General features: G+C 31.3%; 2 protein-coding genes across 2 annotated transcripts; both read right to left on the bottom strand.

Annotated features, from left to right (window-relative positions):
* Positions 1-1,341: 1,341 nt before the first annotated feature.
* Positions 1,342-17,159, bottom strand: LOC111642219. Its single transcript, XM_023388517.1, has 14 exons — positions 17,129-17,159; positions 6,347-7,477; positions 6,131-6,282; positions 5,886-6,054; positions 5,605-5,801; positions 5,384-5,535; positions 5,132-5,301; positions 4,977-5,061; positions 4,826-4,886; positions 4,621-4,754; positions 4,444-4,551; positions 4,136-4,292; positions 3,962-4,054; positions 1,342-3,880 (listed from the first exon to the last, which is right to left on the bottom strand). Exons 1-14 carry the CDS (start codon positions 17,157-17,159, stop codon positions 3,557-3,559), a joined length of 2,964 nt encoding a protein of 987 aa, XP_023244285.1. The 3' UTR covers positions 1,342-3,556.
* On the bottom strand, positions 15,087-24,718 carry LOC111642218. Its single transcript, XM_023388516.1, has 14 exons — positions 24,511-24,718; positions 20,092-21,222; positions 19,876-20,027; positions 19,631-19,799; positions 19,350-19,546; positions 19,129-19,280; positions 18,877-19,046; positions 18,722-18,806; positions 18,571-18,631; positions 18,366-18,499; positions 18,189-18,296; positions 17,881-18,037; positions 17,707-17,799; positions 15,087-17,625 (listed from the first exon to the last, which is right to left on the bottom strand). Exons 1-14 carry the CDS (start codon positions 24,590-24,592, stop codon positions 17,302-17,304), a joined length of 3,015 nt encoding a protein of 1,004 aa, XP_023244284.1. The 5' UTR covers positions 24,593-24,718; the 3' UTR covers positions 15,087-17,301.
* Between the last annotated feature and the right edge of the window lie 2,001 nt (positions 24,719-26,719).

Raw genomic sequence — 26,719 nt, 5'->3', positions numbered from 1 at the left:
GCTGCAATTTAAGATGAAGTAAAGTACTACTGTACTAATTTAAAGCTAGCTGTGTTTCTTAAGCTTTCACGCAGCCTCTTAAATTTTGTAAATGTGCTCATAGTATATCCACGAAATTCGTATTTTAAAGGAGTGAGGATCGTTCCACACTTTTACATGTATCTCAACAACAATCCTAACTTTAATACAGCTTAAGCGATTAAAAGTAAGACTATCCAAAACAGTACTGGCGCGAAACTTACATAAATATAAAATTAATAAGTTTTAGTGCTATAGTAAAGTAAATAATGACGGACTTTTTTTCAAGAAATATTTCATTACATTTTATAACTTTGTTTCTGTTACTAATTAAATATATATTTCTTTAAACATATCTAATACGGTGTCCTGATCTAAAGTAATGTTCAAGTTAATGTAATTCGAATGCAATAAAAAAACTGTATTAGATAAAATATAAATAATCTTATTACATCCTTTGGACCACCATGATGATTACCCAGTCCTAATTATGGATGGACGGGATAAGACGACGCAACATAAGCGATTTGCCAAGGGAGGATGACCCTCGGGAGAACTGTGGAAAATTGGCTTCATTTAGGTGTCAGGCACGTGAAGAAAAACTAGAAAAATTTCGCATGACCAGCCCATTGGTCAGGCTCGAACCAACGACCAACTATGTGTTTGGTATTTTATCCATTCTGCCATTGGTGAGAAGCCCTGACGAGGGGGGGAAGACGTTGCTGTAGCAACGTGTCCAGGTCTTTTTAAGGAAACCGAGAGCTCGATTTTTAAATAGATTTCATTGTTTCTTTGCAAGAACGCACTGTGGTGTTGAAGGAAGAAATATAGAAAAATCTCTCCCAAATAAAAGAATGGCGGGTCGGATCGGTTTGGGTCGTTTGGACGAACAGATGGAGAAATGTGGTTAGGGGAGGAGCCGGAGGTTTTATCGGTGCCCGTACTTTTCACTGAACTGCTGATAGCCCAATCATAATTATCATAATGGATATAAGGAAATTCGACTAAACGCTATTTATAATCGTTTAAAAATTTTCACCTATTAACAACTTTCGGAAAAAAATTTGTCATTATTTATAATTAAAAACAGAAACGTTATTATATAAAAATGACCTTTATTCCCAATAAAATTCTAAAATATAAAACAAATAAAAAAACATCATGGCAAACATTTTATAATAATATCTAAAAAAATGTCTAAATATTTATTTTAAATTATTTTAGAAAATTATTAAATATATAAAATTTTAAAAAGATCTATAAAAATTATTTAATAACTGGGATTTATATATGTATACATTCCTAGTTATGATATATAGCAGATTGAACATATGATATGTTGATTACTTTTTAATATTATTCTAATAAATGCTTTTGTTTTCAATTCTGTAAGAAGCACATTTGAATTTTCTTAATATTCTAGTATTATAAATTAAACAACTCATCTTTAAAAATATCCAAAAAGTCTAGAATCATAGAACACCGCGAAGCACATATTTTCAAAGCATGCATTCAATATGTTTCTATTCAACTTTCACGCAGCATTGCAGACTTGATAGGCGACATAATGTTAATGTTTTCCTTCACAAATTGACAAGAACTGAAAGGAATGAACAGCACGGCTTGACTTAGATTTGTTGTGGCCTTAAGTTATAAGATATAGGTCCTTCCCCTCTATCAAATAATGAAACAAATAAAAATGTGAGGCCTTAAACTGCAGCTTGTTTAGTTTATGTGCAATCACAGCTTTAATTAACAATATGTCACCTGTCAAGATATTGATTTCTATATACTCCATCGATTAAATAAACAAAATATTACTTTTTGTCTTCAAATGCCTGGAATTGAAACGTAACGGGAATTATGTTCTTTAAATTTTTTCTAGACTTTTGAGATTATATAATTCACCAGATCATTTTTATCGTGTTGCATATATTCATTTTTAAAAAAAACTAATAATTTAAAATACATATAATACAATGATGTGTTAGCATAAATATCAGATTAGAATATTTATATATTGTATGATTTGTCCAGATCTCATTTACCAATTAAGGATACAGTAAAACCTCTGAACCACAGCCACTAATGGGAACATTAAAAAAATGGCCGTTACTTAGAGGAAGTCTCGTTGTTTGGAAGTTATTTCATATAAATTTTTGTTTTAAAAAAACGTTCCTGAAAAAATGGCCGCCGTTAACAGGTGGTCATTGTTGGAGATTCGACTATATTTTGTAATAAACAAACCACACGTGAAATACTTTGATATCAAAAGTTTCGTTTGTGAATTATTTAAATTTAAGCAATGTTAATTTTATGGTTATGATTATATTTTAAAATCATCAGAATATTTTATTTGATAAATTATTTTAATCGTGCAACAGAAATTCTTAATGACAATTTCATATTAATTTTATCTAAAGATATATTATAGTGTGGCTCAAACATTAGTTAACCTAGATATTTTTTTTACAAACATTTAAAACAGTTCGTACGTATATTTAATAAATTACTCGGTTAACTGACTTTTGGGTCACCTTTTATATTAATATATATCACAAAAGTTTAAATTATACGCCTAAGATTATGAGTATATGTATATTTAGAAGCCGTCCATTAATTACATGTACTGTACAGTTCAAGGATGGAGGGGATCGCGAAAAGTACAGTACATCATTGTACACGATGAAGAGGGCGAGGGTCGGGTATTGTCTACATGGAGAGTCTTTTAATGGTATTGGTGGTGTACTAATTTGTTCTTATAGGCTTATTTATTAGTCTTATGAATAAGCTATCAGAAAATATTTGCAGAACTTTTAAAGTAATTTCTTCAATGAACTGTCCATGTACACGTAATTAAAAGAGAATGTGAAAAGCACATCATTGTATACACAGGGCGGGAGGGCACGAAAACAGTACACGTAATTAATGGACGGCCCCTTATCATAATTATTAACTATTACAATGTAATTTAAAATTAAGATATTTTTCAAAGAATTTCTTTTATTAAAAATTGCTTTTTTCTTTTTTAAATTCGATGTTTCTAGTTACTGTGAATGGAATGAACTGTATGTAAAGTATTTTTGAATCAATTAGTATAATAATAATAATATTTAAAGAAGAGCCATGATATATTAAAAGACTTTTAAATAAATTGGATTGTCCTTGGTATAAGACTATCTCAAACAATTGTACTGTATATCCTCACTCTCAATATAAACAGACATAACTGATGTAAAAAGTTTTACGTAGTTCTCTTCAGAGTGGATATTTTTAGTCTTGCTATTGTTTAATTTGTATAGAAAATGATACAAAACCCCACTTTAAAGAAGAGCGTGTCATAAATAAAAGAAACTTAACCTTACTTGGACAATTAGAATAGGCGGAAGGAGCCATCTGACCTTTACTTTTCTCCGACTAATGTAATTATAACTCCAGTTTCTTGTAATAAAACTCTTTAACTAGCGGATATTTTAATGTATCTGGCTAAAGATTTTGCTTTATTTTTATCTTTTATTTCATAAAAAGATTTGGAATGTTACGCAAAACTTTCTGTATCATCATTAGGAAAGGAAGTATTAAACTTTTTCAGTTCGTCTCTAATTGCTTGAATAACTGATTGAGCGGGTTGACGAAATTTTAAAACTGTAGCTGTATCAATTTCGTCTCGCTTATTGCCTAACCTTTCTGTTTTATACGGTGCACGATAAGGATGCACGTCTACCATAGGAATAATGGATTTCGATGGTTGACTTTTGAACCTTGTCTGCGTGGCATAAGGTAAATTGACAGCGCTTGTAGCTATGATTGGTGCAGAAAATGGACGGAAACTGGGATGAACGAGAGACGAGGGTGACAATGGCTGAGAAAAAATATAAATTACAGAAAATATTTAGTATAATTTTAACGCTTGAGCTTGTATTTAAATTAAAATACTTCTTACCTGAGCTTGAGAAACGGAAATAGTAGGATATGTTCGATGTTCGAAAAGTTTTTCAGGTATAACAGGATGAGGAGAATGCTCCAGTTCTTGTTCCTGTATAGTGATTTTTTAATGAATAATTTAAGGAAAAACTTCATGATGTAAATTGAATTAATAATAAATGAATCTATTTACTTGCAGTTCTTTTGCCGGTTCTGAAATTTCTTCTCCCACTTTATAAATTGACCATACCACTCTGGGTTTTGTAGGAGGTTGTTTATGAGGAGGCATATCGGTAAAAAGAGGTTGATAGCTTATTTCGGCATGTTTGTCATCAGGCAGTGATTCAAGACTGAAATTTTTTACAATTTAATGAGTTTTAAAATGTATTCACAGATACAAAATTATCTATTCTATAAACAGATTTATAAGGTTTATTATAATATAATTGATAAGGTACAGTTTAACATAATCCAATTAAACTTTTCATGTAAATCTTATACCTCTTCGCGTTTGGATGAGTAGTTAAGTATTGATGTCGATTTGGAGATCTTAAACTGGTCCACCTTTGAAAATTATTACTCTCCGGCAAAACTTGTTTGTTCCTAAAACTAATATACATAACTTATTAAAGTTAATTTTATTCTTTTATTTTTAATTGCATTTTCTATACAGCTTACCTGCTATATATACGTTTAGGACCTGTAAAAGCGAAAGCATCATCCAAGAGATCACCAATTTTTTGTCTCACTTTACCTAAATGCATTTCTGCTTCTACTCTATCTGCATCAGTATCCGAGAAGGCATGACTTAACTATAAAATTACAATCGATTATTTAAAGTTAGTAAAAAAGAAAACTACGCAATTAAGTCAGAAAATCATACCTTCTTGTTGAACAGCGTATCGTTTTCGAATGGGGGTGCATCATCCGCCACAGATGAATCTCTACAACATAGTTAATAGTTATTTAATTAGTTATACAATTTGATATTTTGTCAAATATCAAATTGTAAACTAATTAAATGATTTACTAACAATATATTTTTCAATTTGTTTGCATCTGTTTTAGAAGAATCCATATGATCTTTCAACGCTGACTTATACTCTGCTTCTTCATCAGCTAATTAATGAAATAATCATTTCTCCTTATTCAGTACTTAATCCATTTAATAAATAATTAAATAACTTACAACTTTTCACATTTTCCGCCGGTGGATGATATATTTTAAATTCTTTTGAACTTTTATCTGGTGAAGATTTATTTGAAGTCACACTAGATAATGAAGAATCTGTTATATCTGATTCATAAGCTGGATTATAATAACCTTCAGTTTGTGTCTCAACAGTTATTAATAAAATTCTAAATAGAAATGAATATAATTTACGTTGTAAAATAGTTTTTAAGCTTTATAAAACATGCTTTATAAACAACAAAAACTTACTTTTCACTACTAGTTTTCTTCATTCTTGGTTTCATAATTTCATCTCTTTTCTGCTTTGAAGTTTTTGGTAATGCAGGTAAAGGCCTCTCCCATTCTGTTGCTTTATCGTCTTTGCTTACTATCTTCATTCGATCTGTATCTTCTTCAAATACCTAAGTAAATTATTAGTTTAAAAAGCAGTTTTATCAAATTAAAATTACTAATTTTTATGCAAGGCCAACCTGCTGTCTGTTTTGTTCACCGAAAGATTTCTTCCTATCAGTTTCAACGTCCAATTTTTTTGCATGGACGTGGCAATATCGACAATATAAAAATATCACGCAAATTAGAAAGAAGAGAAAACATCCAGCTGCACCAATCACTGCATAAATTACCCAAGGTTTCATTTTCTTAACCTCTTCTTCCTCTTGCAAGTAGGCTGTTTTTGAAAAAATAACATTGTTTTAACGCATAAATAACGCATTAAATCTTTAAATTTAATAACATAGAAATTATATTCAACCTTCTACTTTAGTGATTACATCGTAAGAGATTATTCTTGAAAATTCTTCGTTATTTATGGTGTCCATTACGCTTATTGCTACTTCAGCCAAAATCGGTTCTCCGAGATAATCGACCGTATACACTAATTCTACCCTTTGATTTTTCCAATCGGCTATGTATCTTATGAACTATAATTTAGAAAATAATGATGATTTTACCATTAAAATTTGATAATAAAGTTAACAGTCGAGTCATTAAATGTACCTGAATTTTAATATTATCAGTAACAGATTCTTCTCTTTTGTTTCTAGACATCCTTCTGGAGCGCTTGAATGCCAAATCGTAAATTCTTTCTAATCGTTTCTTCGTAAGATTGAGAAAATTGCTTGGTAGATTCTTCGGTTCTGCTCTTATCACTGAAATATTTTCCAGATATTAATTCGATTTTTAATTAATTTTCATTGTAATTAAATCAATTACCTGTTCTTAACCAGTATCTCATGTCTGCTAAAGTGTAATTTTCAATCGAATCAAAATAAGGTACTTCATCTGTCACTAATGTAGATTTTTCTGTGCTGGACATAATTTCCGGTATTTCTGAAGAGATTAATACTACTTCAGTATGTAAAACTGAAGTATAATCTGTGATTTTACTAACGAGAAATCGATCCGAGTCAGTTTCTTTAGTTGTAACAGTAAGGTCACTTGAGGATTGATCAATATCGAAAATTGGACTAGTGGACGTAAGAGTATAGAGACTCGACAAACCTCTATCAAATGACTGAATAAGGCCACTTGAATCTTTTATAAAACGATCAGACAAGTCATCTGATGAAGAATCTGGTACTGATAAATGACGTCTGTAAGTTGATTCCTGACCGGAATAAATATCATCCGATGATAAAAACTGCTCCGTTGGCACATACAAAGATGTAGCACCGTCTTCTGTATTTTCAGATTGTTTAGTTACCGAATACGATGGGGTAGAAAGTATTAAAGTGGAAAAATCGGGTATCATTGTCGAGGATTGAATATCTGATGAAAGTAATTTTGATTGAAATGGCACTGATGTGTAGTGTAGAGATTTAAATGAGCTCTCGTCAATCGAAGGCAGTGGCGAAGAAAATTGCGATTCTTGAGAAGTAATCGGCACTTCATCGACTATTTCCCACCAACTTTTTTCCCTGAGTTTGCTACTTTCAAGTAAATTTGTACTACTCTCCTCAACTGTTGGAGTAGGTTGGACAATAGAAGGTTGGAAAATTAAAGTGTTAACTAAAGAAGAAGGGCCAGGATAGGGCAAGGAGAATTGGGTCACTTGCCATCCATTTAAATTGATATCCGACGAGTTTTCTATAGAGTAATCAATGCTGGAAAATATGGCTAGAGTAGGAGACATAATCATATCCGTTTCGAATTTTGTAGAAGAAATAAAATAACTATCCGACTGAACTTCTAAAGAATGGATAGGAGAAAGTGAAGAATAAATAACAGGAACTGTAGCGTGAAGACTTGCTTCTATATTGCTACTTAACTCATCTACACCATCTCCAGATAACTCTTCGATGTGCTGGTTTCTGTAATAACTAGGAATATCGCCTGGTTTCCCAACTATAAAATAAAAAAATCTATATATTAAAATTAAAATTTTGTAAAGATACGTTTTATAAATTTATCTTTCCGAAAATGTTGCTACTTTAATAACAAAAAGGCTACAGCAAGTATGAAAAAAATTTTAAATAAAAAAAAGCAAATGGATATCTTCCGAAAGTTCTATTAAGATAAGCACCGATGCAATTTGCCCGTTCAGTAAAGTACAGTATAAAAATATCGTGTAAGTGCCTCTGATCGATACTAATGTTTGGTTGCTGTATTAAATAATGCATGCAGATTTGATTTTTCTTAACTATCTAATCAAGACCATTAGGTAAATTAACTTGGGAGAAATATCAGATTTCCTCGGCTTTCTATGTAAATATTTTAACAGTATTGACCGTCTAAACAGGACGGAAAAAAAAGAGAAAAATCACTTATATATAAAGCAAATTTCCGGTTAAAATTGATATTCAGAAAGAAAATAATATAGCGATTTTTCATAAAGAAAAGAAAAAAAATTTTCATACAGTCAATTAGTTATTTTCGTGTTTTAAAAAACGAAAAATACCGGAAAAATTCTCAGAGATATTTAAATCACTCTCAAACGATTATGCTTACCGTTTATATGGTAAATCAATAAATTTTCCTTTACAACGTCCATTAATTATTAATAAATGAAATATATTTACATACTTACAAAAATTATATTTAGAATAATTAGAGAAATTTGTGATTAATGTCATATTTCTATAAAGTTTAATCGCAGAGCAGAAAGATATAAATGAAAACATTTACGAAGAAATTATATCCGTGTTTCTTTTACTAATTTTCCAAGCAAAATCGCGATTGCTTAAATAAATTTATCACGTTTCACGTTTATCGAAAAGCCAAAATACGTGTCCCACGTTATAAATGTATACACTTCATGGTAAAATTTTGTTTGTAAATGTAAGTATACAGTGTTTGTAAGTTCAATTTGTTTATAAAAAGAAATTACAGTTATATTTATATACCTGTTATACGGTATATACGCCTTTTAAGTTTTTAAGTGTATACATTTAATCTATTTTAAATTAGCATATAGGATGATCATAATTTAAAAAGACAGCCGCGCCAAATTTCGCCGTAGGGACTTAATTTTGAAGTAAGTTTTTTCCGTAAATCAATATTCAGGACAGTATGTATATCGAATTTGGTTGAAATTTGCTCAATAGTTCTTTCTACAGAGAGCTATGAACACCTACTCTTAATCATGATCATCCTGTAGGCTATTTAATATATAGAGAACATAAATTATTAAGGGCATCATTTCAAATGTTTTCAATGTATTCACTGATTATATTTTATACAGTAAAATCTGTGTAAACCGGAATTGCACCGTACCGAATGCTTTTTCCGTTTTGGCGGGTTTCCATTTTATTCAGACTCCGTTTTAGAGAAGTTTTACTGCATAAGATTTTGTATTGTTTTTGTATTTTGTTGTCATTATATCATATTTTAATATGATAATATTTTATAATTACATTCCTTAGTCTTTAAAAAATTCAATAGTTCATGTAAATATTTTGAATCCTTTCATAAAATAATTCGATTCCTTTAGAAAGTAGTTCATAAGTTCATGAAAATAGTTCGAATCCTTTACACCCTTCCTCCCTTTATTCATAATACAGGTATACCCTTATCTATATATATAACCCATTCAACAGGTGTCCGTCCTTCCTTCCGTCCGTCCGTCCGGTAACCGTTTGATAACCGACACTAGAGGCGCCCCTATCGTGTGTCATATTTCAAACATTCAAATTAAATTAACAATTTTAATTATTATTTAAATTAACAATATAAATTATTATTATTNTTCTAGAAAAGTTTGTTTATAAATTTTTAAAAATTGAAATTTATTTTATTAAATATCTAACAAAAGTTGATATACAATAACAATACTGTATTACCTTAAAATATTAATTGTTTAATTTAACCTTTTTGGTTAATACAGTAATACCTCGACTTATGCGAACCCTTTAGTTATACCCCGTTCGCACCGAGCATTTCGATCTAGATTGTGACCAAGGTCGGCGACTATGCCTTGGTGCGACCTCTCTCGACCGTTTCAATCTCGACTGACTGAAACGATGTTCAATCGCGATCGACTCAAGAGAGTTCTTGAAACTAGATCCAGTCATAAGAGAGATCCCACAATCCCACGCGCGCGAGAAAATACAAGATGGCTGCGGAACACGTGTCGGGCTATCAACAGAGAAATAAAAAGACAACTGGTGAGACGATGACATCTGTCTATTATTAGATATATGACAAGAAAAAGTATTTATTTCTAACCAAAACTACCATTTGTTTGTTGGTGTTCGTGAGTTATCGCGTAGTTATGTCAGTTTTATCATCGCGTGTAACAGCCGTGTTCTTCCCCTGTAGCAGCTTATGTCAGGGGCTCATTTGCATTCAGATACGTAAGCACAATGCAAATTAGCCCCTGCAACAGTCAGGGGATCATTTGCATGACGTCGAGGGAAGCGACAGTATATAAAGCCGTTTGCCGAGGTGCTGAACTAATGAAATCAAGATGCCAAAGGCAATCTGCAAAGATATCCGCGCATTAATAGTTCAACATCACGATGAAGGCGCTACACAAGACGAAATAGCTGAAATGTTTTCAATATCTACTAGAACTGTGGCAAGAATCATCAAGTTACGGCAGGACATAGGATCCTTGTCACCTAAAAAGGCGCCGGGCCGAGCCCGGAAAACTACACCCGACGAGGACGCTCGCCTCGCTCTGCTTCGGAGGCGAGCCCGTTCAAAACGGCAACGACACTCCGAAGGGAGCAGAATCTGGACGTATCAGCATCAACTGTAAAACGAAGGTATGTAACATTTGTAGTATAATACTGACACTTCCAGCGAAATATATCTCGATGGAAATGTCAATATTACAGAAATACAACTGTGTTAACGTCTTCTTGCGTATACAGAAATGTAGGAAACAGGATAATATATGTATTTGTTTTCATAATAGGTTAAAAGAACATAACCTGCACGGTCGTCGAGCAGCGAAGAAGCAGATATTAACTGAAAGAAACAAGGTTGATAGGCTGGGATTTGCCCAGACCTATGCTAACTGGACTGTAAATGAATGGGCGAATGTCGTGTTTTCCGACGAGACAACCTTTTGCTCGGAGAATAGCGGGACTATTTGGGTGCGCCGACCACCATCGACGCGGTTTGACGCGAAATACGTGTGGCGCACCCAACGTAGCGGTCGCTTCTCAGTAGGTGAGTTCTTACATTTCGTATGGTCGTCCATGTGTTATAAATCACAACTTGATTTGACTTTTTCTGTTTGCAGCTATGTGGGGCTGGATGAGTTTAGCGGGACCCGGGGAGTTGGTCAGAATTGACGGCCACCTTGACACAATCCAATATATCCAGATATTGGAAGATGTCCTATTGCCCACAACAAATGCAGTGTTTGGGGACACGCCAAGGTGGTTTGTGCAAGACCGCTCCCCGGTCCACACATCCCGAAGAACTCAGCAATGGCTGCAGCAACAGAATGTCTATCAAGACTCAACCTTCGATGGGGTTGATGTCTATCAGACATCAACCCCATCGAGCACATCTGGGCGAAAATTACTGAAGGGCCCATTCAGGCGGCAACCCCCGACGAACTTTGGGGCATAGTCATAGGTCGGTGGGAGAAACTGCGCGAGGGCATACTTTGCGAAAGTCTTGTCGCAAGTATGCCCTCGCGCCTGAGTGAGGTCATAAATAAAGGAGGCGATTGGACGAGGTTCTGACTCTCTCTTCCCTGCATCTGCAATGTATTTTTTGTATATTTGTGGTAAGACAACCACATTGATTGGTATTTGTAAATATTTAATAAATGTATGTAGTTATTTCTAATCTGTGTGTTTCTCTCATCAAAACGTTGCACAATTAAACGTTACAGTTATTATAAATGTTACTAGGCATATTATAAATGTTACTAGGCATATTAGTATTACCACGTGACAACTAGTAGGAATACGATTGGTGCGAAATTTTTTCGCTAGCAGAAAATCTTGACAGTTCCTAACTTCGAAGCGATTCGCCGAAATGGTAAAATTCGCCAGAAACAACGTCATGTCTGACGTGTTGTTCGCTGTTTTTCGCTTTCGCCAATGAATCGCGCTCAGTGTGAACTAAGCTTTATACCCCGTTCGCACCGAGCATTTCAATCTAGATTGTGACCAAGGTCGGCGACAATTGAAACGAGGTTCAATCGCGATCAACTCAAGAGAGTTCTTGAAACTAGATCCAGTCATAAGAGAGATCCCACAATCGCCAGAAAATACAATATGGCTGCGCAACACGTGTCGGGCTATCAACAGAGAAATAAAAAAGATACTGTATTTGGAGAGACAATGACATCTGTCTATTATTAGATATATGGGAAGAAAAAGTACTGTATTTATTTCTAACCAAAACTTCCATTTTGTTTGTTGGTGTTCGTGACTTACCGCGTAGTTATGTCAGTTTTATCATCGTATGTAATAGCCGGGTTCGAACAGCACGAAGTTCGACTGGCGACAGTCACAATCCAGATTGTAGGTAAATCGAGATCGAAGTGAGTCGTGGATTGTGTGCGAACGTAACTTAACGTAAAGAATGTGCACACATTGAACAGTTGATAAAGTGGAATATCCTAAAGTTTAGAATATTCCAGTTTATCAACTGTTCAAATTTGTATAACATTTGTTTAAGGACTTTCCATCATGTGGGCACTGATGTCTTTTTCTTATACCCATCCTGGATTTGTCCAAGCCCACAATTAGAGCGGTCGGATGATGAGGGATAGAATCTACATATCTGGGACAGACCACCCGCAAAAAAATTCCTGGGGATTGCTTGCCCGGATCGATCTCGGGTCGTCCCTGGGAGTGGTAAACTGACAGTCTGATGCCTTAGTCATCTCGGCCATTTTACCGATTAAGATTAAACACAAAATTCAGTCATTGACTAGTATCCTTTTTACTGTTAGATTTATTACTATGATGATCTACTTTTGAAAATAGTGTTATTGATTGACTCCGTGCAATAACAGACTATAATCGATAATAACAGTTGTTCCTCTATGTATTTATAGCTGAGTTGAACAGTTATAAAACAGGTTTATTAGTTTGCATAGCTTTATATAAATGTAACAGTAAAATTTATGACCAACGAAGCTATTTTTAATTTCCGTTCCTCTAGCGCAAGGGTGGGCAACCTTTTTTATAACATGGGCCAGAATAAATTTTACGTTTTTTCCGCGGGCCATAGTAGTTAATTGACACCTTGTGACCTGTAAATTTTTAGTCTGCAAATATGAAATAAATAAATAAAAAGAAATTAATTATTACAGTCGACCTCCCTATAACACTGTTGATTATTCCGTTTTATATGAATTCCATGTTGTATGGGTCACTTAGATTTTACAAATGCGTGTGCCGGGCTGTGAACGGCTCACCTATTTGTAAAATCTAAGTGACTTTAAACACAATAAAAACAGCACTATGTAGTTGGATACGACAGACATTACATTTTCTAATTGCATAGCTTTTGCACATAGATTTTCTTGATGGATGATGCGATGAGATATAAATAATTTAGAAAAATTCTGTTTTCCCATTTTTTGTTTGAATAAGGAAATGACTCCCTTATTTTTTCCTGTCATTGCTGCCGCAACACTTCAGAAAATAATATTCAATTTAAACTAGACGAATTACATCGAAAAATATTTATTTATAATTTCTTCTAAATATCTCGCGGGCCGTAGCTGGCCCGCGGGCCGGGGGTTGCCCACCGTTGCTCTAGTGTATAATTAAAACGAAATGCCAGTTACTCTATGACTATTTACAACAATTTATAAATCTATTTTTCGTTTTTGATTATTAACATTACTAAGGTAAAAATCATTCTTCCCTTTAACATCAATCTATATGAAAATATAAATTTATACGCATAATAAATGAAATATTTTATAAAATTTTAGTAATGGGTAGGTCATATATTATTTGTCTCTTTGTGCTCTATGGACACTAAAAAAGTGTCTTTAATTATACCCATAATGGGTTCTACCAAACAATGAAAGACGATGCCCGACATAGGCCAATCCGGAATAGATTACCCCAAAAAATTTCTGATGCTCGCCCGGATTATTTCCCGGGTTTCGCAAAGCGATAGTTGACGCCCCTAATATATGACAGCGATTGAACCGTCGTATATTAATTTATAATAGTATCTAATCTAACTTGGCTAATTAGATGAAGTAAAGTACTACTGTACTAATTTAAAGCTAGCTGTGTTTCTTAAGCTTTCACGCAGCCTCTTAAATTTTGTAAATGTGCTCATAGTATATCCACGAAATTCGTATTTTAAAGGAGTGAGGATCGTTCCACACTTTTACATGTATCTCAACAACAATCCTAACTTTAATACAGCTTAAGCGATTAAAAGTAAGACTATCCAAAACAGTACTGGCGCGAAACTTACATAAATATAAAATTAATAAGTTTTAGTGCTATAGTAAAGTAAATAATGACGGACTTTTTTTCAAGAAATATTTCATTACATTTTATAACTTTGTTTCTGTTACTAATTAAATATATATTTCTTTAAACATATCTAATACGGTGTCCTGATCTAAAGTAATGTTCAAGTTAATGTAATTCGAATGCAATAAAAAAACTGTATTAGATAAAATATAAATAATCTTATTACATCCTTTGGACCACCATGATGATTACCCAGTCCTAATTATGGATGGACGGGATAAGACGACGCAACATAAGCGATTTGCCAAGGGAGGATGACCCTCGGGAGAACTGTGGAAAATTGGCTTCATTTAGGTGTCAGGCACGTGAAGAAAAACTAGAAAAATTTCGCATGACCAGCCCATTGGTCAGGCTCGAACCAACGACCAACTATGTGTTTGGTATTTTATCCATTCTGCCATTGGTGAGAAGCCCTGACGAGGGGGGGAAGACGTTGCTGTAGCAACGTGTCCAGGTCTTTTTAAGGAAACCGAGAGCTCGATTTTTAAATAGATTTCATTGTTTCTTTGCAAGAATGCACTGTGGTGTTGAAGGAAGAAATATAGAAAAATCTCTCCCAAATAAAAGAATGGCGGGTCGGATCGGTTTGGGTCGTTTGGACGAACAGATGGAGAAATGTGGTTAGGGGAGGAGCCGGAGGTTTTATCGGTGCCCGTACTTTTCACTGAACTGCTGATAGCCCAATCATAATTATCATAATGGATATAAGGAAATTCGACTAAACGCTATTTATAATCGTTTAAAAATTTTCACCTATTAACAACTTTCGGAAAAAAATTTGTCATTATTTATAATTAAAAACAGAAACGTTATTATATAAAAATGACCTTTATTCCCAATAAAATTCTAAAATATAAAACAAATAAAAAAACATCATGGCAAACATTTTATAATAATATCTAAAAAAATGTCTAAATATTTATTTTAAATTATTTTAGAAAATTATTAAATATATAAAATTTTAAAAAGATCTATAAAAATTATTTAATAACTGGGATTTATATATGTATACATTCCTAGTTATGATATATAGCAGATTGAACATATGATATGTTGATTACTTTTTAATATTATTCTAATAAATGCTTTTGTTTTCAATTCTGTAAGAAGCACATTTGAATTTTCTTAATATTCTAGTATTATAAATTAAACAACTCATCTTTAAAAATATCCAAAAAGTCTAGAATCATAGAACACCGCGAAGCACATATTTTCAAAGCATGCATTCAATATGTTTCTATTCAACTTTCACGCAGCATTGCAGACTTGATAGGCGACATAATGTTAATGTTTTCCTTCACAAATTGACAAGAACTGAAAGGAATGAACAGCACGGCTTGACTTAGATTTGTTGTGGCCTTAAGTTATAAGATATAGTTCCTTCCCCTCTATCAAATAATGAAACAAATAAAAATGTGAGGCCTTAAACTGCAGCTTGTTTAGTTTATGTGCAATCACAGCTTTAATTAACAATATGTCACCTGTCAAGATATTGATTTCTATATACTCCATCGATTAAGTAAACAAAATATTACTTTTTGTCTTCAAATGCCTGGAATTGAAACGTAACGGGAATTATGTTCTTTAAATTTTTTCTAGACTTTTGAGATTATATAATTCACCAGATCATTTTTATCGTGTTGCATATATTCATTTTTAAAAAAAACTAATAATTTAAAATACATATAATACAATGATGTGTTAGCATAAATATCAGATTAGAATATTTATATATTGTATGATTTGTCCAGATCTCATTTACCAATTAAGGATACAGTAAAACCTCTGAACCACAGCCACTAATGGGAACATTAAAAAAATGGCCGTTACTTAGAGGAAGTCTCGTTGTTTGGAAGTTATTTCATATAAATTTTTGTTTTAAAAAAACGTTCCTGAAAAAATGGCCGCCGTTAACAGGTGGTCATTGTTGGAGATTCGACTATATTTTGTAATAAACAAACCACACGTGAAATACTTTGATATCAAAAGTTTCGTTTGTGAATTATTTAAATTTAAGCAATGTTAATTTTATGGTTATGATTATATTTTAAAATCATCAGAATATTTTATTTGATAAATTATTTTAATCGTGCAACAGAAATTCTTAATGACAATTTCATATTAATTTTATCTAAAGATATATTATAGTGTGGCTCAAACATTAGTTAACCTAGATATTTTTTTTACAAACATTTAAAACAGTTCGTACGTATATTTAATAAATTACTCGGTTAACTGACTTTTGGGTCACCTTTTATATTAATATATATCACAAAAGTTTAAATTATACGCCTAAGATTATGAGTATATGTATATTTAGAAGCCGTCCATTAATTACATGTACTGTACAGTTCAAGGATGGAGGGGATCGCGAAAAGTACAGTACATCATTGTACACGATGAAGAGGGCGAGGGTCGGGTATTGTCTACATGGAGAGTCTTTTAATGGTATTGGTGGTGTACTAATTTGTTCTTATAGGCTTATTTATTAGTCTTATGAATAAGCTATCAGAAAATATTTGCAGAACTTTTAAAGTAATTTCTTCAATGAACTGTCCATGTACACGTAATTAAAAGAGAATGTGAAAAGCACATCATTGTATACACAGGGCGGGAGGGCACGAAAACAGTACACGTAATTAATGGACGGCCCCTTATCATAATTATTAACTATTACAATGTAATTTAAAATTAAGATATTTTTCAAAGAATTTCTTTTATTAAAAATTGCTTTTTTCTTTTTTAAATTCGATGTTTCTAGTTACTGTGAATGGAATGAACTGTATGTAAAGTATTTTTGAATCAATTAGTATAATAATAATAATATTTAAAGAAGAGCCATGATATATTAAAAGACTTTTAAATAAATTGGATTGTCCTTGGTATAAGACTATCTCAAACAATTGTACTGTATATCCTCACTCTCAATATAAACAGACATAACTGATGTAAAAAGTTTTACGTAGTTCTCTTCAGAGTGGATATTTTTAGTCTTGCTATTGTTTAATTTGTATAGAAAATGATACAAAACCCCACTTTAAAGAAGAGCGTGTCATAAATAAAAGAAACTTAACCTTACTTGGACAATTAGAATAGGCGGAAGGAGCCATCTGACCTTTACTTTTCTCCGACTAATGTAATTATAACTCCAGTTTCTTGTAATAAAACTCTTTAACTAGCGGATATTTTAATGTATCTGGCTAAAGATTTTGCTTTATTTTTATCTTTTATTTCATAAAAAGATTTGGAATGTTACGCAAAACTTTCTGTATCATCATTAGGAAAGGAAGTATTAAACTTTTTCAGTTCGTCTCTAATTGCTTGAATAACTGATTGAGCGGGTTGACGAAATTTTAAAACTGTAGCTGTATCAATTTCGTCTCGCTTATTGCCTAACCTTTCTGTTTTATACGGTGCACGATAAGGATGCACGTCTACCATAGGAATAATGGATTTCGATGGTTGACTTTTGAACCTTGTCTGCGTGGCATAAGGTAAATTGACAGCGCTTGTAGCTATGATTGGTGCAGAAAATGGACGGAAACTGGGATGAACGAGAGACGAGGGTGACAATGGCTGAGAAAAAATATAAATTACAGAAAATATTTAGTATAATTTTAACGCTTGAGCTTGTATTTAAATTAAAATACTTCTTACCTGAGCTTGAGAAACGGAAATAGTAGGATATGTTCGATGTTCGAAAAGTTTTTCAGGTATAACAGGATGAGGAGAATGCTCCAGTTCTTGTTCCTGTATAGTGATTTTTTAATGAATAATTTAAGGAAAAACTTCATGATGTAAATTGAATTAATAATAAATGAATCTATTTACTTGCAGTTCTTTTGCCGGTTCTGAAATTTCTTCTCCCACTTTATAAATTGACCATACCACTCTGGGTTTTGTAGGAGGTTGTTTATGAGGAGGCATATCGGTAAAAAGAGGTTGATAGCTTATTTCGGCATGTTTGTCATCAGGCAGTGATTCAAGACTGAAATTTTTTACAATTTAATGAGTTTTAAAATGTATTCACAGATACAAAATTATCTATTCTATAAACAGATTTATAAGGTTTATTATAATATAATTGATAAGGTACAGTTTAACATAATCCAATTAAACTTTTCATGTAAATCTTATACCTCTTCGCGTTTGGATGAGTAGTTAAGTATTGATGTCGATTTGGAGATCTTAAACTGGTCCACCTTTGAAAATTATTACTCTCCGGCAAAACTTGTTTGTTCCTAAAACTAATATACATAACTTATTAAAGTTAATTTTATTCTTTTATTTTTAATTGCATTTTCTATACAGCTTACCTGCTATATATACGTTTAGGACCTGTAAAAGCGAAAGCATCATCCAAGAGATCACCAATTTTTTGTCTCACTTTACCTAAATGCATTTCTGCTTCTACTCTATCTGCATCAGTATCCGAGAAGGCATGACTTAACTATAAAATTACAATCGATTATTTAAAGTTAGTAAAAAAGAAAACTACGCAATTAAGTCAGAAAATCATACCTTCTTGTTGAACAGCGTATCGTTTTCGAATGGGGGTGCATCATCCGCCACAGATGAATCTCTACAACATAGTTAATAGTTATTTAATTAGTTATACAATTTGATATTTTGTCAAATATCAAATTGTAAACTAATTAAATGATTTACTAACAATATATTTTTCAATTTGTTTGCATCTGTTTTAGAAGAATCCATATGATCTTTCAACGCTGACTTATACTCTGCTTCTTCATCAGCTAATTAATGAAATAATCATTTCTCCTTATTCAGTACTTAATCCATTTAATAAATAATTAAATAACTTACAACTTTTCACATTTTCCGCCGGTGGATGATATATTTTAAATTCTTTTGAACTTTTATCTGGTGAAGATTTATTTGAAGTCACACTAGATAATGAAGAATCTGTTATATCTGATTCATAAGCTGGATTATAATAACCTTCAGTTTGTGTCTCAACAGTTATTAATAAAATTCTAAATAGAAATGAATATAATTTACGTTGTAAAATAGTTTTTAAGCTTTATAAAACATGCTTTATAAACAACAAAAACTTACTTTTCACTACTAGTTTTCTTCATTCTTGGTTTCATAATTTCATCTCTTTTCTGCTTTGAAGTTTTTGGTAATGCAGGTAAAGGCCTCTCCCATTCTGTTGCTTTATCGTCTTTGCTTACTATCTTCATTCGATCTGTATCTTCTTCAAATACCTAAGTAAATTATTAGTTTAAAAAGCAGTTTTATCAAATTAAAATTACTAATTTTTATGCAAGGCCAACCTGCTGTCTGTTTTGTTCACCGAAAGATTTCTTCCTATCAGTTTCAACGTCCAATTTTTTTGCATGGACGTGGCAATATCGACAATATAAAAATATCACACAAATTAGAAAGAAGAGAAAACATCCAGCTGCACCAATCACTGCATAAATTACCCAAGGTTTCATTTTCTTAACCTCTTCTTCCTCTTGCAAGTAGGCTGTTTTTGAAAAAATAACATTGTTTTAACGCATAAATAACGCATTAAATCTTTAAATTTAATAACATAGAAATTATATTCAACCTTCTACTTTAGTGATTACATCGTAAGAGATTATTCTTGAAAATTCTTCGTTATTTATGGTGTCCATTACGCTTATTGCTACTTCAGCCAAAATCGGTTCTCCGAGATAATCGACCGTATACACTAATTCTACCCTTTGATTTTTCCAATCGGCTATGTATCTTATGAACTATAATTTAGAAAATAATGATGATTTTACCATTAAAATTTGATAATAAAGTTAACAGTCGAGTCATTAAATGTACCTGAATTTTAATATTATCAGTAACAGATTCTTCTCTTTTGTTTCTAGACATCCTTCTGGAGCGCTTGAATGCCAAATCGTAAATTCTTTCTAATCGTTTCTTCGTAAGATTGAGAAAATTGCTTGGTAGATTCTTCGGTTCTGCTCTTATCACTGAAATATTTTCCAGATATTAATTCGATTTTTAATTAATTTTCATTGTAATTAAATCAATTACCTGTTCTTAACCAGTATCTCATGTCTGCTAAAGTGTAATTTTCAATCGAATCAAAATAAGGTACTTCATCTGTCACTAATGTAGATTTTTCTGTGCTGGACATAATTTCCGGTATTTCTGAAGAGATTAATACTACTTCAGTATGTAAAACTGAAGTATAATCTGTGATTTTACTAACGAGAAATCGATCCGAGTCAGTTTCTTTAGTTGTAACAGTAAGGTCACTTGAGGATTGATCAATATCGAAAATTGGACTAGTGGACGTAAGAGTATAGAGACTCGACAAACCTCTATCAAATGACTGAATAAGGCCACTTGAATCTTTTATAAAACGATCAGACAAGTCATCTGATGAAGAATCTGGTACTGATAAATGACGTCTGTAAGTTGATTCCTGACCGGAATAAATATCATCCGATGATAAAAACTGCTCCGTTGGCACATACAAAGATGTAGCACCGTCTTCTGTATTTTCAGATTGTTTAGTTACCGAATACGATGGGGTAGAAAGTATTAAAGTGGAAAAATCGGGTATCATTGTCGAGGATTGAATATCTGATGAAAGTAATTTTGATTGAAATGGCACTGATGTGTAGTGTAGAGATTTAAATGAGCTCTCGTCAATCGAAGGCAGTGGCGAAGAAAATTGCGATTCTTGAGAAGTAATCGGCACTTCATCGACTATTTCCCACCAACTTTTTTCCCTGAGTTTGCTACTTTCAAGTAAATTTGTACTACTCTCCTCAACTGTTGGAGTAGGTTGGACAATAGAAGGTTGGAAAATTAAAGTGTTAACTAAAGAAGAAGGGCCAGGATAGGGCAAGGAGAATTGGGTCACTTGCCATCCATTTAAATTGATATCCGACGAGTTTTCTATAGAGTAATCAATGCTGGAAAATATGGCTAGAGTAGGAGACATAATCATATCCGTTTCGAATTTTGTAGAAGAAATAAAATAACTATCCGACTGAACTTCTAAAGAATGGATAGGAGAAAGTGAAGAATAAATAACAGGAACTGTAGCGTGAAGACTTGCTTCTATATTGCTACTTAACTCATCTACACCATCTCCAGATAACTCTTCGATGTGCTGGTTTCTGTAATAACTAGGAATATCGCCTGGTTTCCCAACTATAAAATAAAAAAATCTATATATTAAAATTAAAATTTTGTAAAGATACGTTTTATAAATTTATCTTTCCGAAAATGTTGCTACTTTAATAACAAAAAGGCTACAGCAAGTATGAAAAAAATTTTAAATAAAAAAAAGCAAATGGATATCTTCCGAAAGTTCTATTAAGATAAGCACCGATGCAATTTGCCCGTTCAGTAAAGTACAGTATAAAAATATCGTGTAAGTGCCTCTGATCGATACTAATGTTTGGTTGCTGTATTAAATAATGCATGCAGATTTGATTTTTCTTAACTATCTAATCAAGACCATTAGGTAAATTAACTTGGGAGAAATATCAGATTTCCTCGGCTTTCTATGTAAATATTTTAACAGTATTGACCGTCTAAACAGGACGGAAAAAAAAGAGAAAAATCACTTATATATAAAGCAAATTTCCGGTTAAAATTGATATTCAGAAAGAAAATAATATAGCGATTTTTCATAAAGAAAAGAAAAAAAATTTTCATACAGTCAATTAGTTATTTTCGTGTTTTAAAAAACGAAAAATACCGGAAAAATTCTCAGAGATATTTAAATCACTCTCAAACGATTATGCTTACCGTTTATATGGTAAATCAATAAATTTTCCTTTACAACGTCCATTAATTATTAATAAATGAAATATATTTACATACTTACAAAAATTATATTTAGAATAATTAGAGAAATTTGTGATTAATGTCATATTTCTATAAAGTTTAATCGCAGAGCAGAAAGATATAAATGAAAACATTTACGAAGAAATTATATCCGTGTTTCTTTTACTAATTTTCCAAGCAAAATCGCGATTGCTTAAATAAATTTATCACGTTTCACGTTTATCGAAAAGCCAAAATACGTGTCCCACGTTATAAATGTATACACTTCATGGTAAAATTTTGTTTGTAAATGTAAGTATACAGTGTTTGTAAGTTCAATTTGTTTATAAAAAGAAATTACAGTTATATTTATATACCTGTTATACGGTATATACGCCTTTTAAGTTTTTAAGTGTATACATTTAATCTATTTTAAATTAGCATATAGGATGATCATAATTTAAAAAGACAGCCGCGCCAAATTTCGCCGTAGGGACTTAATTTTGAAGTAAGTTTTTTCCGTAAATCAATATTCAGGACAGTATGTATATCGAATTTGGTTGAAATTTGCTCAATAGTTCTTTCTACAGAGAGCTATGAACACCTACTCTTAATCATGATCATCCTGTAGGCTATTTAATATATAGAGAACATAAATTATTAAGGGCATCATTTCAAATGTTTTCAATGTATTCACTGATTATATTTTATACAGTAAAATCTGTGTAAACCGGAATTGCACCGTACCGAATGCTTTTTCCGTTTTGGCGGGTTTCCATTTTATTCAGACTCCGTTTTAGAGAAGTTTTACTGCATAAGATTTTGTATTGTTTTTGTATTTTGTTGTCATTATATCATATTTTAATATGATAATATTTTATAATTACATTCCTTAGTCTTTAAAAAATTCAATAGTTCATGTAAATATTTTGAATCCTTTCATAAAATAATTCGATTCCTTTAGAAAGTAGTTCATAAGTTCATGAAAATAGTTCGAATCCTTTACACCCTTCCTCCCTTTATTCATAATACAGGTATACCCTTATCCTTATTCATAATACACGTTTCAAATAGAATTAAACATTCAGAATTTTCATTTATTTACTAAATTATATATTTTTTAAAATATATAAACACCTAAATAAATGAATGTTCTCAATATTTAGGGCTATTATAACCTGTATTATGTGTAAAGCAAAGCGTTCATAAAAATAATTCTAAAAAATATAATATTTTAATAAAAATTGATAAATTTTTCCAGATTTCTTTTGTGGAAAATTTGATTTAAAAGATATTTTTTTAATTTAAAAGTTTGCTTTTTTTTTTAATTTAGTAAACTAATCTACTCTATCTCAATAAATACTCTAGTATAGGCCTATAAGTAATTCTGTAATAAATTATTTTCAATAATTTTTTAAATTTAAATACTAAATATTATTGCGATTATATTTATTGTATACATAAGAAATTATAATAATCTGATTGTTTTTAATTATTTTTTTTCGTTGATAAAAAATGGTGTTGAAACGGGGTCGGATCTATGTATCGAGAACAGATGGCTACATTTATGTCGTTCCCAGGGTGTGCGTGTGGGTGTTCTGTTTCGTGACGGTTCCATAGACTTTTACATAAAACGTTGCGAAATAAATTTTGAAGTTAAAAAAAAAAATAGACACACAGACACACACATGTATAGGTGAACTACTTCTAATCTCAACTTCAAACAGCAGAATTCATCTCAAATTTTTATGCTTTAATTAGCATTTAAATGTTATAAAGAGCAATTTTGCATGAAATTTACGTGTTATATGAAGTATTTAAATATGAATATCATAGTCTCTACATGTAATTCAGTTATTAATCGGTATATGAATTTTATACGACCAGAGCTGGACAAGTTTGTGGCGATAAGTTAATAACATATAACAGCCGCTTTTCCTCCACCAAATATTGATAAATGTGAAAATGTGAGGCCCTAAGCTGCAACATGTTAATTTACAGTATGTGCAAATCCAGCCCTGTATATAATTCAGTAGTAAGTAACTATGAATCATCATCATTCATATGTTTTAATAAATCTATATAAAGTATAGATTTACTATAAAATATGAATGATGATTCAAAATTACTAGTTTAAGACGTAAAACTTACAGTATATTCATTATTGTATAATGTTTCTCCTTAATAGATCGAACATATGGAACTGTTTATGAACAGTATATTAAAAAATGCACTGTATAAAAAGAAATACAGATTTTAGAATCTTTATTTTATAACATAAATGTGCTTAAAGTCTGCAATTTCATCTGCATAGAATGATAAATGCAGATAAGAATTATATTTTATGTTGTATTTTATATATTCTGACCATAATAATAATGTCGAATATATAAAAATATATTAGAAAATTAAATATTTATTAAACTAATTTTTATATTTGCTCAAAAATCTTTATAATTCTAGTAAAAGAATGAAAAATGAACACATATAGCCTACATATTATAAATCAATATAATAATGCTCTAAAATCATATTTTGGGTGCTAAAATGCAATATTTTGTTATGAGCAATAATTCCTTTTAAAACATATTTTATACATTAGAATAAAATCAAGTTATAATCTAATTTTAGTGCACTTAAAGGTGGATAAAATCGGCTTTGACTCACCAACCGTATTAACTTCGGCAACGAGCGCTAACCATCCCATTAGAAAATGCATAAAAATAAAATGGGAAAGAGGATTATCCATTTTTGACCACCATTATCTACTCATCAGACATTAAATCCTCAGATTCCACCAGAATACTCGTTTTTCATTCCATTTCCCGCCTAATTGTGTTACATCTCTCTCTCCCGTTGTGACGTCATCGGTTTGTTGATGTTGGTTGCCTGGTAACGCGCACTGCCTCCTACCGGATCTTCACTCTGTTGTACAAATTCAATCGTTTTATTTATTTATTTTGTTATTTTCTTTATATATATATAAGATAGTTTATTATATATATATATAGGGCATCAAGGTTATTTCCTTCTGTTTTTCATTATTTTTTTTTCTTTTTTGAAAGGTCCATCCTGTTGCACATAGAATCGTTTCACACCCATTTTCCATTTTTAAGCATTTGGTTACATTCATTATATCTTTAAAAAACTAAAAATTCGACAATTTTAGATCAATATTTACTTTAAAAAATAACTCTTTTTTATTATAATAAATATTAAATAATTTCCGCTTATTATTTTCATTTAAATATTTTATTCTAAATTGAACTAATTTTTAAAAAGTGCGTATGTGTTGATTTTAGGAGCTATTTTAATTGTAAATATTTTAAGATAAAATTTTACTTGTTTAAATTTATAAATATTTAATATGTCTAAAGATTATTTATTAAATCACAGAATTTTTCAATATGTTATTATTATTATTATGAAGAGTACAATTGCTCTAGAACTTGCATTACATATAGTGTTCGAAGAGTGAGTTAACTACGTTATTTACGAGAAACTTCAGTAATCTTTGTACATCAGAGTTGTAATTTTATTGTATTGAACAGGAAAGCTTCTCATTCTGAGCAATTTTTGTAGTTTTTTTTTTAGTAATAATTTCAATAAAACAGTTTGAATAGAACAGCAAGTTAGTCTATAAAATAGTTAATTAACTTTTGAATTCCTCTGTATATTATATAATTTTTTAAATAATATTATTCAATACTTGAATAATTTTTGTATACGTTTTATTTAAAAATAACTAAAGTTTAACTGAAATTAATTATATCTGCAAAACTCAAAATCTAAAGTCTGTGAATTTACAGGTGCATGAAAAGGCATAGGTAGAAGGTTTAGCAGAATCACTTGGTCTAGGTTCATACGATGAAGGGCCCCAAAATTTAGTATTTTACGTAAAAATCATTTGTATAGATCTCATTTAAGGGCCTAAGCTCTACGTTACTTCTCTCAGGTTGTTACAAATAACACACGATGATAATTGATTTAAATTAAATATATATATATATTTATGTCATATATATATATATATTTATGTCANTTTTTTAAATTTAAATACTAAATATTATTGCGATTATATTTATTGTATACATAAGAAATTATAATAATCTGATTGTTTTTAATTATTTTTTTTCGTTGATAAAAAATGGTGTTGAAACGGGGTCGGATCTATGTATCGAGAACAGATGGCTACATTTATGTCGTTCCCAGGGTGTGCGTGTGGGTGTTCTGTTTCGTGACGGTTCCATAGACTTTTACATAAAACGTTGCGAAATAAATTTTGAAGTTAAAAAAAAAAATAGACACACAGACACACACATGTATAGGTGAACTACTTCTAATCTCAACTTCAAACAGCAGAATTCATCTCAAATTTTTATGCTTTAATTAGCATTTAAATGTTATAAAGAGCAATTTTGCATGAAATTTACGTGTTATATGAAGTATTTAAATATGAATATCATAGTCTCTACATGTAATTCAGTTATTAATCGGTATATGAATTTTATACGACCAGAGCTGGACAAGTTTGTGGCGATAAGTTAATAACATATAACAGCCGCTTTTCCTCCACCAAATATTGATAAATGTGAAAATGTGAGGCCCTAAGCTGCAACATGTTAATTTACAGTATGTGCAAATCCAGCCCTGTATATAATTCAGTAGTAAGTAACTATGAATCATCATCATTCATATGTTTTAATAAATCTATATAAAGTATAGATTTACTATAAAATATGAATGATGATTCAAAATTACTAGTTTAAGACGTAAAACTTACAGTATATTCATTATTGTATAATGTTTCTCCTTAATAGATCGAACATATGGAACTGTTTATGAACAGTATATTAAAAAATGCACTGTATAAAAA

Source organism: Centruroides sculpturatus, unplaced genomic scaffold, assembly GCF_000671375.1.
Source record: "Centruroides sculpturatus isolate CEXI.00-Female unplaced genomic scaffold, Cexi_2.0 scaffold457, whole genome shotgun sequence".
NCBI classification, from domain to species: domain Eukaryota; kingdom Metazoa; phylum Arthropoda; class Arachnida; order Scorpiones; family Buthidae; genus Centruroides; species Centruroides sculpturatus.
This window is presented reverse-complemented; position numbering and strand designations above follow the sequence as displayed.

Bases quoted from the DNA above. Each gene is read 5' to 3' on its own strand.
- LOC111642218 (XM_023388516.1), bottom strand. From the start codon at position 24,592: ATGGATAATCCTCTTTCCCATTTTATTTTTATGCATTTTCTAATGGGA. The intron at 19,547-19,630 runs GTTGAATATAAT...TTTCAAAAACAG, and splicing joins TGTAATCACTAAAGTAGAAG to CCTACTTGCAAGAGGAAGAA. The intron at 17,626-17,706 runs GTAAGAAGTATT...ATTTTTTCTCAG, and splicing joins TTTCCGTTTCTCAAGCTCAG to CCATTGTCACCCTCGTCTCT.
- LOC111642219 (XM_023388517.1), bottom strand. From the start codon at position 17,159: ATGGCTCCTTCCGCCTATTCTAATTGTCCAA. The intron at 7,478-17,128 runs GTAAGGTTAAGT...TTTATTTTATAG, and splicing joins CGCCTATTCTAATTGTCCAA to TTGGGAAACCAGGCGATATT. The intron at 4,887-4,976 runs GTTAGTAAATCA...ACTATGTTGTAG, and splicing joins AACAAATTGAAAAATATATT to AGATTCATCTGTGGCGGATG.